This window comes from Panthera onca, chromosome E1, assembly GCF_046562875.1.
Source record: "Panthera onca isolate mPanOnc1 chromosome E1, mPanOnc1 haplotype 2, whole genome shotgun sequence".
Classification (NCBI taxonomy): domain Eukaryota; kingdom Metazoa; phylum Chordata; class Mammalia; order Carnivora; family Felidae; genus Panthera; species Panthera onca.
In genome coordinates, this window is record NC_138352.1 from 22,220,836 (window position 1) to 22,236,034 (window position 15,199).

The window sequence follows — 15,199 nt, forward strand, 5'->3', positions numbered from 1 at the left end:
GCTCATCCTGTTGGTGATGAGGGATAATTACATGACCCCTTTTCCTCATGATAAAAAAAAAAGTAATTGGGGGGAAACACAGGTACAGATGAGTTTCAAATTACAGGACTTGTTGAGGTCATTCAGAGACTCTGATCTTGGTTGTCTCCAGTTTTCAATGAAAAATGAGGCTGAGACGTTAGCTAATCGTAGCAGAGAGGTGAGGTGACAGAGAAACTTGAAAAGGATAGTAAATGTTTGGGATGATCCCTGTGGTATACGGAAGGAGAACCCTCTAAAGATGAGTAAAATGGATTACTGACCTGCCAAGGCGAGCTAGAGTCACCCTTTGTCATCGTTCCGATTTTACATAAACAGTTGTCACCTAGACTGGTTCTCAAACCGGTACTCAGGGAGTTGAAACACGGCAAAGAGGCCACCTGTCTCCTCACTGTGGCTGTTGGGAATGCGGTGATCAAAATTCCAGGTCCTTAAGGTTTTGAAACCTTGCTGAGACCACATGCTATGTATATGCCATTAGGTATGCTTCCTGTCTTTCTGAATCCCAGTCTCCACATTATACCAAATGGATGTAGTAAAAGTTATATTTTTGTAGAAATTGTTTATCACGGTGGTCACATGAGTTTTACCTGGCGAAACTTGTGGTCCAGTACCTGGCACGTACCTGGCTTAATAAGTTGTAGCTGTTGTAGTTTTAAATTGTTATTCACATTATTTTTGGTCTACTCTCTATAAAGGGCATTCTCTTCTCCTCTGTGGAATGTGTGAAATCCACACAGGACCTCGTAAAGCTCTATCTACATGAATCAAGTCGGGTTTATCGGGACAAGCTGGTGGAAGAAAAGGACTTTGATCTTTTTGACAAAGTCCAGACAGAAGTGGTCAAGAAAATTTTCGATGTGAGTATTGCCCTGAAAAAAAAAATTGCTATATATTTGAAAAATAAATATTTCTGCAGACGATCACCCAAATGATAAAATCTAGCTCAGAAATAGGGTGAGGTGGGGGGCGGGAATCAGAGATTAGATAGGGAAAGAAAATCTATCATTATTTTGCTGAGGTGAAAATGGCAGGACAAGAAAAGACATAAATTACCATGGAATTTCAGTGTTGGGAGGGTCTGTGGATTTCATGTGATCCAATTCCTTGTCCCATGCTCGCTCATGTCAGTAGCATTTCTCAGATTGGTCATCCCAGTGGATGCATCCTTGAAAATGCATAATCTCATCTTTCCCTGGGGAGCCATTCTGGAGCCACTAATGACTAGAAATTTGAAGCGATTTATTTTATTTATTTTAAGTTTATTTTTTTATTTTGAGAGAGAGAGAGAGAGAGGCAGAGAAGGGGAGAAAGAATCCTAAGCAGGCTCTGTCAGCATGTGGGGCTTGAACTCACAAACCATAAGATCATGACCTGAACCAAAATCAAGAGTCCGATGTTTGACCGACTGAGCCACCCAGGTGCCCCTGGAAATTTGGAACAATTTTTATTTTTTTTATTTTTAATTTTTTTTAATGTTTATTTATTTTTGACAGAGAGAGAGAGACAGAGCATGAGTGGGGGAGGGGGAAAGAGAGAGGGAGACCCAGAATCTGAAGCAGGCTCCAGGCTCTGAGCTGTCAGCACAGAGCCCGACGTGGGGCTTGAACTCATGGAACGTGAGATCATGACCTGAACCAAAGTTGGATGCTCAACCAACTAAGCCACCCAGGCGCCCCTGGAACAATTTTTAAATTCGGAAGCTTTGGAACAATTTTAAAGTCTGGAATTTTTTTCTTTTTCTTTCTTTCTTTCTTTTTTTTTTTTTTTTCTTCATTTTCGCTTATTTGAGGAGAGAGAGTGTGTGTGTATGAGCAGGGGAAAGGGGCAGAGAGAGAGGGAGGGAGCATGCCAAGCAGGTTCCACACTCAACACAGAGCCCAATGGGGGGACTCGATCCCATGATCCTGGAATCATGACCCGAGCCAAAAACCAAGAGTCAGTCGCTCAACCGACTGAGCCACCCATGCACCCCAGCTGGAAATTTTTTCTAATGATGATTTAAAATTTATTTCCCTGTCCACTCATATTAAGTCTACATGAAACACTTTCAAATATTTCAAATAGTATGTCTTGTCCTTCCTGGGTCTTCTTTCCTCCAGACCAAATAGCCTCTGTTCTTTTAGCCACTTCTGACATGGCTTGTTTTCAAACCCAGAGCAATTTGCCATCATCTTGATTACTTTTCCATCAGTTCCCCCTTCTGAGATCGTGATGTCTGATTTTTCGTCTCACAACCCAACTGGGGTCTGGCCCAAAGCAAGATCATCATTCCCTCTTCTTACATACTATAATTTTGTTACCATTTCCCAAAATTGTCCTCCTAAACTGTTGAACTACAATATACCTTAGAAAGAAGGTATCCATGATAAAAATAAGTTGAGAAAGTACTTCATATTCTATCCCTCTCTTGGAAATACATCGTGCTTTCAGCACATTAAAGCCCCCAAAATCTTGAATAACCCTGATTCATTTGTCATTTCCCACATGTATGAGACCCTCAAACCCTTTTCCATTCATGAAACTTACTAATAATTTGCAGAACGAATATTCCACAGAATATGCCTTGGAAAGCACTGATCCACGAACGCAGCCTACGATCATGTTACACTTCTTTGTGTCACAGTTACCCCACAGCTAACACTGAGCATTCTGGTGTTTCCCTAGTTTCCAAACTCCCTAGTTTCCACTCAAACCACTTGTCCCTAGTTTCCACTCAAACTCCCTAGTTTCCACTCAAACCACTTGTCCTCTCTCGAACTTAGGAATAACCAGAACTTGTATTGAAATGTACCGTGTTTCCCTGCTCGCCTTGTTGGGTCTAGCACCATATTTTGTCCTGACACCAACCTGGGTCTACCTCTGAAGATACTTAGAGTGCATCCCAACCTACATGGCAGCCTTCTGGATCTTGGACAGCATTTTTAAGGAATTTATCTCAGCCTGCTCTTTACTAATATGAACACCCTGAAATGCCTCCCCTTACCATTTTTCTGTGCCCCGCTCTCACATCTTAGATGCCCTTCTGACCATTGTAGCATTTGCCAATTTATGTGTTCATGGTTGGCTCTGCAAACACACCTTGACTATTTTCTCCAGCCGGTCTGAGCTGGCACTTTAGACGGACAACTCTCAGCCTTTGAAATCGAGGTTCCTCTGTGGGTCTGTATCCTAAGGACGCATTCTTTTTTTTTTTTTTTAATTTTTTTTTTAACATTTATTTATTTTTGAGACAGAGAGAGACAGAGCATGAATGGGGGAGGGGCAGAGAGAGAGAGGGAAACACAGAATCGGAAGCAGGCTCCAGGCTCTGAGCTGTCAGCCCAGAGCCCGACGCGGGGCTCGAACTCACGGACCGCGAGATCGTGACCTGAGCCGAAGTCGGAAGCTCAACCGACTGAGCCACCCAGGCGCCCCAAGGACGCATTCTTTTGATCATAGACCCAGATATAATTAATACCATTATCCTTCTCCAACAACCTCTGAAATGCCAGCCAGAATCACCTCCGGCCGCATGAAATCTTGGTATCGGTGTTAATGAAAGGTTGCCGGATTTCCACCAAGGAAGTGACACGGTCCTGTTTCCACCATTAAAATCTTAACGTTCTCTGAGAAGTGGCCCTTGTGTGATGTGGCGTCACTATGAAGAAGTCTTTGATGCACCGGGTGCTTGGTTTTCCTCTCCCTCCTGCACCGCCTGGCTCTGATCAGAAAATCTGAGACACATTGTTTTGTTCATCAAAGAGTCTTTGTAGAGTGGGCTTTTCAGAACTGCACTTCAGTCCTTCCTCTGCTAGATCATTCATGTAAATTGACTTCTATCAGGACCAATTCCCAGTATATTAGCCCATGTTCAAACTGGGTAAATGTATTCCCACATCACTTCCCCCACGTGCTTCCTGCAGCTAGCGAGAATGGCTCGCCTGCATTTCATTAAATCTTACCCGAGTGTCTGGGCATTTACTGCTCATGTGTGGCAAAGGCAGAATGGTTTAAAGGCTTTCCAGGGCCCTGAAATCGCCTTCAAAATACAATAGCTCTTTGATATTTAACTCTTGCCATTTCATTCTTCTTATAAACCAGTCCTGGTTTCTCTGTCCATGTGACTGTCAAACTCACTTCCCCTCCGTTAAGTTTGATGCATCTTGCCCATGGGCTTACAAAGCCAACCCTAAGGGACTCATCCCCTGGGTAGTGTCCTTGCTGATAAACAGCATGTGTGTTACCTCTTTGGCAGGTGGTTCTCCCAGTCAGAACGTTGGGAGAAAAACACAATGGCAGTGGGGATAGTTGCTTATAATGGTATAGCACTAGGAAACCTGTGTTTTCTCAACTTCCTTCTGCCACCTTTCTTCCTTTCGAAGTCTCTAGCATTCAGGTTTCGGTAAGTAAGTATACAATGGAATACTACTCAGCAATGAGAAAGAATGAAATCATGCCATTTGCCACAACGTGGATGGAACTGGAAGGTATTATGCTGAGTGAAATAAGTCAGAGAAGGACAGATATATGTTTTCACTCATATGTGGAACTTGAGAAACTTAACAGAAGACCATGGGGGAAGGGAAGGGGAAAAAAAACGGTTACAAACAGAGAGGGAGGGAGGCAAACCATAAGAGACTCTTAAATACAGGTAACAAACTGAGGGTGGATGGGGGTGTGCAAAAAAATAAGGAAAAGATTAGCTGCCTCTTTGATGCTTGGAGGGCACCTTGGTGGTAAGGAGACATAGATACCATATCTTTTTAATTAATTGAATTGTACTAGGTATTCATTAAACATGGTTAGGTCTGCCCTGTGGGCAAGAATTAACACACAATAGGCTCATATCTTTAGGAAAATTGTGTACCATGTACACACAGGGGGCTCTCCTGTGAATGAACCAATCACCTAAGGATGGCTCATGGCACATTTTTCAGAAACCAAGTTCTCTGGGCTGAGCCTGTGAAGCTGGGGCTGGTAGCCAACAATGGGGTGTCTCACAGGAAACAGGAAAGGATATTTTAGGACACTACTGTGGATTGGGAAGCAGGACTTGTTGAAATGGGTGCGGGGGAGATGAGGCCACTGGTGCATGGACCCCTTCACCCGGCACTGGTCGAAGAGCCACTGCTTAGCGTAATCTGTCCCTGTGTCCCCATCCATTCCTCTGCCCAGACATGGGCTCTACCTGTGTATGTGGGAAGGGTCCCTACCACCTTCCGGTTTCCACTCTCAGCCCACAAGGAATAACAAACATCACTCATGACTTCATGGAACTAGTAAATGAATGTTAAACATCCAGTTCATAGAAGCTTCTCAAGAAAAAGAAAGTGTTGGAAGCAGGACTGATACTTAATTTGCAGGGTGTGTTCAGAGAGAAAAAGCACATGAGGGGTCTTCAATCTGTATGGAACCAGAATTGAGTCTGTAAGGAGGGTCCTTACGCCTGTGTCCCATCACCAGGGTATCGATGAGGCGGCGGAGCAGACCCGAAGCCTAAACATATATTGCCATTTTGCAAATGGCATTGGTGAACCCAAGTACATGCCTGTACAATCGTGGGAACTTTTGACCCAGACTCTGGTGGAAGCCCTGGAGAACCACAATGAAGTCAACACAGTGATGGACCTGGTTCTCTTTGAGGACGCCATGCGCCATGTGTAAGTGTGCTTCCGTTCTTGCCTTTCCTCAGTTGCCTCGTCTTCCCAATGTCAGAGGTCTCATGTGGGCATTTGAGGACACCTCCCTAAAACCAGGAAAAAGCAGCTATGCGTCTGCCCTGAAGGTCAAGATGGCGGCCGGTAGAGCAACGGCTGCAGTGTCTGCCACTGGCCCTAGGGGGCAGCAGGATGCTGAACTCAGGCAGCACTGGATGTATTTCCTTGTGTGTCATTTACAAGCCCTGGGCATGACCACAGTGACACCAAGGGAAAATTTAAGGTCATAAAAGACGCACCAGAACAGCTCAGGACCCATATCCCCACCCCATACCGGTGGAAGGGCCAACTTTAGAATAATGAGATTGAAGATTTTTGTTTAAGTGCTCACAGATTTCAAAAATTGAATGCGCTTCTTAAATGTTATTGCCATCAAATGAATCACTGAGAGTAGTCACCAAGCCTCCCAGACGATTTATACTCACACCAGTGCTGTCCCTGTATTGCTGTACATTCCCCGGTTCAATCACACCTACCATCCGTCCCTGCCTTCCAGAATCTTTCCACCCTGCCCCCTGGTACCCGTGCACTTCAGCAAAACCCACCTCATCTTTACCTTCTCTGAACCTCCCCTCATTGATGATTCCGAGTGAAACCTCACTGACCCCTGAGTGGAGGAAAGCTCTTTTGGCTTCCCTGTTCTGTGTCCCCCCAGGACCTAGCGAGAACTAAGTACCCTCCTTCTCCCCCACCTCATTTCAGTGGCACATTTAAACCATGTCTCTCTTTATCCTTTACAAACCCCACTTCTTCTAAAGCACTGGCAACCGGACATTCGTACTCATCACCTCGCCTGTCATCTGCCAACATCCAGTTCCCCCCCAACACTTACCGGCTGCCTGGGTGCTTGGACCGTCTTCTCAACTACATCTTTCTCCATGGCTGGCATGGGTCTTGTTAATTCCTGTGGTTGTTTCTTCCATCCCCCACCTCAGCCACTCGCTCTCATGTTCCTACCCTCGCACTTCCATCATCGGTGATGATCCCATCTCCACCACTGCCATTTCGAACATCCCTCTCTCTGACTCGTACCTCTTACCCTTCCACTCACCTGCTCTACTTCCCATTCCAGGTATCCTTTCTTTACCCAGTTTTATTGAGATATAACTGACATATAGCATGGTATAAGTTCAAGGCGTACAACGTCATGACTTGATATACGTGTATAACACAAAATGGTCATGACAATAAGATTGGGGCACCTGGGTGGCTCAGGTGGCGAAGCGTCCAACTCTTGTTTGGCTCTGGTCACGATCTCACATTTACGGCATCAATCCATGCATCGGACTGTGCACTGAGCATGGGGCCTACTTCGGATGCCCCCTCTCCCTCTCTCTTTGCCCCTCCCCCTTCTCAAAATAAGTAAATAAACTTAAAAAAAAAGATTAGTTAACAGTCATCACTTCTCCTAGGTACCATTTTTTTTCCCTTGTGATAAGAGCTTTTAAGATCTGTTCTCTTAGCAACTTTCAAATACACCATACAGCGCTGTTAACAGGAGTCGTCGTATTATATGTTACACCCCAGAACTTATTTATCTTCTATCTGGGATTTTGTACCTTTTGACCACCTTTACCTGATTCCTCACCCCCATCCCTCCAGTCTCTGGCAACCACAAATCTGATTTCTGTGTGTGTGCGTGTGTATGTGTTAGATTCCACGTATAAGTAAGATCATATGGTATGTGTCTTTCTCTGACTTACTTCAGGTGGTGTAATACCTTCAAGGTCCTTCTGTGTTGTCCCAGATACAAATATTCCATTTACTCTTAAACTTCATCAAGACTTCATTCCATGGAGCCAACCACTTTTGCAGACTCCTTTGTCCCTCTGCCTACCATGCCTTTTCTGTCCTCAGCCATCATAGACTCCCATCATCCTGGTACAGGCTCCCCTAACTTTCCTGGCATAGCATCCATGTGACAAAACCCCATTCTAGTCAAACCCCACTGTCGTCTTATTCCACACCTGCCCCCTAAGCATCTGAAGATCGTGGAAGAAAAACCACAAAAGTTTTGGCTTGGTTTGCTTCATATTTTCAGCCACACCTACCAAATGGGCCCCTAACGTTGTGGAAACTCCACCTCCCCTACCCTGGGCAGTTTGCTCTCTTGCCCTGCCTGTGGTAATTGCATCATGTAGTTTTCTGTTCTCAAGCTTCCAGCATCCTTCTCCTCTCTCTGTTCCCAGTTAATGAGCACATGTCTTACTTCACTGCGATAGTGAAAGCAACCAGGAGAGAATCGTCTCCTCTCCCCATCATCAAATCTAACAGCCTATCTTCATACCTCCTGCATCCCACCCACAGATTGTGCCTTCTCTACTGTCTCAGCAAATGAACCATCCCTGTTCCTACCTGAGGCCAATCCCTCCATGTGCATTCTGGATCCTGACTCTTACCACCTTCTAAGTGACTTTCTTTCTTCTGAAATTCAATTATTCTTTCTCCCTCCTTCCTTCCCCCCCTCCTCCTCCCCCACCACCTCCTCCTTTCTCCCTCTCTCGCTCTTTCTCTTCCCTCCCCTCTTTGCTCTTGTCTCCCCTTACCCCATCTTCATTGATTCAGTAATTGCTTCATCATATGCATCTACATACAAACATGCCAGATCATCCTTATCAAAAACAATAAACTATCCCTTCACTTTTACATCTCTTTCCATCTCCTACCCCCATTATTTTTTTGCTCCTGTTCATAACAGCAGTCATCAAAGTGGTTGTCTGTGCTTGTCATACTTTCTCACTTCTCATTCTCTCCTTGACCCATTTCTTATCAATTGAACAAATAAGTTCTTATCAAAGTCACCATGAAGCCACCTCTTGCGAAAGTCAGTTGTCACTGCTGGGTCCTCACCTTGTGTAACTTGACTTCCCTACTGCATTTGTCATGAGTAATCACTCTAGTTGTTTGCATCCATCCATCCCTCCATCTATCTAACCATCCATCCCTCCATCTATCCAACCATCCATCCATCCAACATGTATCTATTGAGTAGGCATAGTATGAGTGCAGGAATCTTTGTTTTATTCACTGCTAGATCTCTAATACCCAGGACAGTGTCTAGAACATAGCAGATCAACAAAAATTCTTAGCATGTCATATGGCATAGGTGATGTAGAGAAAACAGGGAAGAGGGGACAGAGAGTGCTGGGGGCAGGGGGCTGATTGCGGTCTGAAATAGGATGGTCTGGAGGACCTCTCTGGGGAGGCAGCATTGATGTGACACGTAGGAGCCACCCTGAACACAGAACTCATGTGGGCCTAGTGCATGGATCTTCGCATAAGTCATTTCATGTAGTCTCCACAAAAACCCTGAAGAAAGTAAGGTCTGTCATCCCTCCATTACAAATGAGGAAGCTGCAACCCAGAGAGATAAGAGAGTTGCCTAATGCCACACTCCCCAGAAACAAGTAAGCCAAAGCTTACACTAGGGCCCTGTGGCTCCGGCGTGTGTGATCTGGGCTTTCACACTGTGGTACTTGTTCATCTACTTTTCTGTCTCTCCCGGGCCAATGTGAGCTCCTTGTGTGCGGAGTCAGTCTTGCTCACGGCTGAATCCCCAGTACCTTGGACAGCGCCCGGTGCCTAGTAGGCGGCCAGTAACCAGGGTTTTAGGATATCTGTTCAGTAACCCTGGGCACCTTCAGTGGACACGTCCCCTCCTCAGTAACAGCTCTCAGAGCCTGGGTCATCGTCTTGGAATTGAGACAGATCTTTGTCCTTTCAGGGTAAATTTCATTTGAGAGAAGAGCAAGTGAATTCCGTCAATGCAGTTTCCAACATGGGTGATCAAACTGACTAATTCTGTTTATAGGAAAAAATAAGGCTATGAAAACTGGCTTTTCTCCTGAGACCCCTTAACAGGCTCCAAAGATGGTTTCCAAAGAGAATCTGGAGCTGCATTAGCAATGGCAAAATAACTGGAACAATGAACTGCCTTGAGGGAGGCAGTTCTCAAGATTAAAGTTTATTTGGATGTATAATTTCACATACATTTGTTTAAAAATATCAGTGTCTCACAACTTCATCTTTGCACTGCCCTCCCCTCCCCTCCTCGGGCTCCTCACTCCCCTCTGCTGCCCCTACCAGCCAGATAGAGCAGAGGCATCCCCTCATGCCAGAAAATGGAATCAACAGCGAGAAACACGGACAACCTAAGAGTGACAAGATTTGTGGCCTCACATCACACCGCATGGTGCCCGGGACAGAGGGGTTTGGATTCCCTCCGGGAAGGTCCTGACTTCTGATACCTAGGGTGCGAACAGGGTGAGGCAGAGCAGGACGGAGGCTATGGCACTCCCTGGGAACCCACAGGGCTGACGGGTGGAGCCAAGGTAAGGGCGTAGGTTCCTAGGTGCAATGAGGCTTATGCTCATTTTGATTCTATCATCCGGCTCTTGGTTCTCACCAAGAGCATCCTGTCCATTCTCTAGGGCGTGAGTGTGCGTGTGGGTATGTGCGTGCATGTGCCTGAGTGTGTGCGTGTGTCGGCTTCGGTGAGCCCGCTTCCTCCAGCTGTGCTGTGGTACATCTTTGGCTTTTGTCTTTAATCTCACAGAAATTCAGTAATGGGCTTAACTTAGACTCCGCTGGTTTGCTTGCCCAGGAGTCCTTCGGAATATTGATCTTCTTTTTTAAATTTTGTAATTTGAATGCAGAGTCCTTTGCCCTCGTCAGAGGTTGTTAATGAATCCCCAGCTGGAGTCTAATGCTGACAGTTGCAGATGCAACCATTCTTCCCCGGAAACTTCAGCACTAATGATGCATTTCCCATTTAGATATTGAATAGCAGGGACCATGCAAAGCTGAGGTCAGGCCTTCCAGCCTAGAGGGGGTGTTGGGCGGCCCAGAGAACCCAGGTGAACTTCTTCTCCAAATAGAGGGCCTGGATATGCTTCTCCTTTCATCATTGCAGCCAGGCGCCCTCTAATATAGTCACAAAGCAGGTGAGTCCTTGCACCTCACATCCCCCCAGATGTGATGCTGACTGGAAGGTATTTGTTGTGCTGTTTGAGTTTAACTAAAATTTATTAAATGCCTTCAATGTGCTAGCATTATAGAGGATACAAGACGAGTTATACATGCACATTCTTCCAGGGCCTCGAAACTAGGATTTAGTAAGGGAGCCAGAGAAGTGAAAAGCCATCTGACACAAGGGAGAGTATAAGTATCACAATTAAAGAATTCTAAAGGGGAAAAGAAAAATCATAAAAGAACTAAGGATAGGTCAGTAAATAATTCCTAAATTCTTGGAATTAATTTTAACTATAAAACTCAGTGACTTATAATTTTAAGACCAGAAAGCTAGCATTTTCTACACATCAAAAAATACATTAAGACCAAAAGGTAAAAGTGACAAATTGGAGGGATATTTCAGAACATACATACCTAAGGGAGTCTTACAAATCTAGAACACTTCAATTAAGAAGTGGGAACTTGGGGTACTTGGCTGGCTCAGTCGGAGGAGTGTGCAACACTTGATCTCAGGGTTGTGAGTTTGAGCCCCGTGTTGAGGGTAGAGATTAAACAAAAAGAAAAAAAAGGGGGGGGGGCAATGGACATGAAAAGGAAATTTGTAAAAGAAAAAAATATATAATGATAAGAAAGATGTTCAGTTCCCTAAATAATGAAGAAATAAAAATTAATATTTTCAACCACGCAACTGGCAAAGATTTAAAAATATGTATATAAGACCCCGTGTCCACAAGAATGGGGGCCAGACTCTCCTATCGGCTGATAGGTGGGCATTGTTGGCTGACCTGCAGCCCTGCTAGGGTTTCCTTCTCAGTAGCAAACGCATCCCACAGGAGACAGGAGGCAATGAACACCCAGAGACATTTAGGTTATCGACGCTGATTATGACCCAGTCATCAGTATGTGCCAGAAATTTTGCAATAGTAAGAAAATCAAGCCACAGAAGGTTTAACCGCATATATGCTCATAGTTTGTTGACACGTCAAGCCCCAGAACTCTCCCCGTGTCCCAGCCTTTTTTCCAAATGGAGCTTAGCTACCCTTGGGCCTCTCCACCCCTGATTACCATTACTTAATGTGAATATGGTATTTGTCACTGTAATATCATGAACACAAGGTAGAGACACAGGCTTATAGCCTGTGCTGTTCAATCTCAGATGTCCACTCTGCTGTGTTTGGTCAGACTCCACCTGAGGTCTTGTTCTGTGTACCCCTTCAGTTCCGAGGTCCCCAATACCTGTTGTCTCATCCTCCTTATTTTACCCGTTTCTCCACCGTGCCTTGGTCACTGTGTTACGTTTTCCCCAAATTTTTAACATATTCTAATTCAACTCACATGATCTAACAGATGCTCACCTTTTGAAATAAGAGATCCACATTTAGATCCATCGGTCGTACCCAAGTCGACCGCAAACTGTTGCCCCCATTCTGGGGCGGGCAGTTTTTCACTACGTATCAAAGGTCGTGAAAATCGCCTTACTGTTTGACTTGGCAGTGTTACCTTTTTTTAAGCTTATTTATTTATTTTTGAAAAACAGAGAGAGTGAGCAGAAGAGGGGCAGAGAGAGAGAGGGAGAGAGAGAATTCCAAGCAGGCTCCACACTGTCAGCACAGTGCCTGATAATGGGGCTCGAGCCCACAAAGGGTGAGATCATGACCTGAGCTAAAACCAAGAGTCGGACACTTAACTGACTGAGCCACCCAGGTGCCCCTTGGCAGCTTTACTTTTAGGAGCCCGTCCTGTGGGCGTGACAAGAGGTAGAAACTAAAAATAACTTAAATAGCATTATTTATGGCTGGAAAAAGTTGGAAACAATCTAAATATCCAGTAGTAGTCTATTGCAGACAAGGAATTTATTCTATGCATTGGAATATTGTTCTACCATTAAAAGCATGGCTTAGCGGGGTGCCTGGGTGGCTCAGTCTGTTAAATGTCCAACTCTTGGTTTCGGCTCAGGTCATGATCTGGCTGCACAAAGCCTGCTTGGGATTCTCTCTCTTTCCCTCTCTCTCTGCCCCTCCCCGACTTGTGCTGTCTCTGTTTCCCTCGAAATAAATAAGTAAACTTAAAAAAAAAAAAGCACGGTTTAATGATTACTCAGCAGCATAGGGAAATAATCACAGAACATCTAAATGGAAACAACTAAACAACTAAATGGAACAACTAAATGGAAAAGTGGTCTCAAAACAGTGTTTAGTGTATGACGTGAGCCCAGTTTTGAAAACAGGATAGATACATATATTGAACTTCCACCAGTAATGGGTGTATATATGCATAAATATATGCTTACAAACATACCCTAGAAAAATGTCCAGAAGGGCATACAGTTAATGTCAATAGCGTTTATTACTATCTAGTAAGTTGTAGCTTTTTTCTGTATTTTATGCATTTTTTCACAATGAATAGTTATTGTTTTTAAGGTGAGGAAAGCAAGGGGGGCAACTGGATGGCTCCGTCGGTTATGCGTCCTACTCTTGGTCTCAGCTCAGGGCATGCCCTCCCCGTTCGTGAGTTCGAGCCCCGTGTCGGGCTCTGGGCAGATGGTGCGGACCCTGCTTGAGCTTCTCTCTCTCCTTCTCTCTCTGCCCCTCCCTTGCTTGTGTCCACGCTGTCACTCGCTCTCGCTCTCTCAAAAAATAAATACATACATACAAAGACAAGGAAAGGAAGGGAATGGGAACTATTGTTACAAAGGGTGTCGGTCCCTTACATGAGGTAAGTACACAGTGCTGAGGGGAACAGAGAATGCGGAAGAGGGTCTGTGGATGGCCTGAAGGAAGGAGAGCATTTGAGGAAGGCTTGTGGGGCAGGCAGAGGAGGGTCCTCTGCAGAACGTAGTCTGAGCCCAGGGCCTGGGAATGTTTCGCCATTGCTGGGTGGGAATACGGTTACTGAGAGAGGTGAGTGTCGCTGCAAGGGGAAGAATCCAGAAGCCAAGGAAGTGGGTGTCTTGCGCCCCAAGAATCTCCAAGCACTCATTGCAAGAGCATCCATGCCTAGGGCTCCCCGTCATTCTGCCGACTTCAATTTTGCTCCTCCTTTTTAACAAATTTCTTTATTTTGTAATGTCTATTTATTTTTGAGAGAGAGAGTACAAGTGGGGTGGGGACAGAGAGAGAGAGACACTGAATCCAAAGCAGACTCCAGGCTCCAAGCTGTCAGCACAGAGCCTGACGCGGGGCTCGAACCCACAACCCGTGAGATCATGACCTGAGCAGAAGTCGGATGCTGAACCGACTGAGCCGCCCGGGCACCCCGTTGCTCCTTCTTTCTTAAGAGGAGCAAACAATTCTGTTCCCGCTTGTCCTCTAGCCTCCCCTGAATGTTTTTTCTTCTTTTCTCTTTTCCCTGCCCCCTCCTCCTGCCTGAAAGCACAAGCAGATGAGGCAAAGTGCCATTGGAGGTGTGGCAGTCAGGCCGGGCTGGGGAGGGGATGGAGCGTGAGTTGGGGTCCCCTCCCATCCTGCCTGGCTGCCGTGAGCTCTTCCTCCACTGCCACCTGGTCACAGAGGGTTTGGCTTAAAGCAAAGCCGTTGACAACCTCCATCCATCCAGGCAAGAAGGTGAGACCTGATGCGGGGACCGTGTAACTCAAGCTTCGTGCAGCTCCGCTCACAGTGTGCCTCCTAGGAAGGTTCCAGCATGGTGCGTGCTCTTCACGGGAGGGGTCTGATCAGAGCCGTGGACCTCTGCTCCTTCTCCGCAGCTGCCACATCAGCCGCATCCTGGAGTCCCCGCGGGGAAACGCTCTGCTGGTCGGCGTGGGTGGGAGCGGCAAGCAGTGTCTGACCAGGCTCGCGGCTTTCATCAGCTCCATGGACGTATTCCAGATCACGCCGTGGAGAGGCTACCAGATCGCGGACTTCAAGGTGAGTGACAGCCCCCCTGCAGCCACCCACAGCTTCCTGTCACCCTTCCTAGCTCTTCACGCGCCTCGCTTAGACCCTCCCCGTAAGGTTCTGGGCCATTCGCTTCTTGGGTTCAGGGCTAGGGACGTGAGGGGCTCTTTTCTCATTGGGCTCAGGTCTGCAGACCTCAGCTGCTTCAGCTCGGTCCCTGGAACCTCAGTTCTCACCGGAGCAGGGGCACATCTATGTGACATTTAGCGCACGGCTCGCTAGCCCCTGTGGCAGGCTTCGAAGGAATTCCGACAGTCTGCCCAAGTTCTGTAAGACATCCATATTTTAAAGAAAGTTCCTATAACCACCAGCTACCAGGAGCTTCAGTGACATTTCCTGGTCCCGACATTAAGCACTTAGCAGCCACAATGCAAGCTCTGGAAAGTGGGGAAAGGCATTTATCCAGCCTTCAGAGGTCACTTTGCCCATCCCCCTCCCTTTTGTGCATGGTTACAGTAGAGGCGGGATTGGGAGTCCTGATGTAATTTCCCCCAGGATGCTGCCCTTACTGTCCCTGGGAGAATTCCCGCCAGCGTGGGGCCAGACCTACCCACCTGCCTTCATATCTCTCCGCCAGTGGCACCCACTGCT

General features: G+C 46.2%; 1 protein-coding gene across 1 annotated transcript in view; it reads left to right on the plus strand.

Annotated features, from left to right (window-relative positions):
- DNAH9 (dynein axonemal heavy chain 9) overlaps positions 1-15,199 on the plus strand; it is a 329,272-nt gene that overhangs the window by 184,234 nt on the left and 129,839 nt on the right. The window contains exons 42-44 of the mRNA XM_078437738.2: positions 738-899; positions 5,485-5,681; positions 14,416-14,578. Coding sequence (XP_078293864.2) covers positions 738-899; positions 5,485-5,681; positions 14,416-14,578 — 522 coding nt within the window. The remainder of the gene's footprint in view (positions 1-737; positions 900-5,484; positions 5,682-14,415; positions 14,579-15,199) is intronic.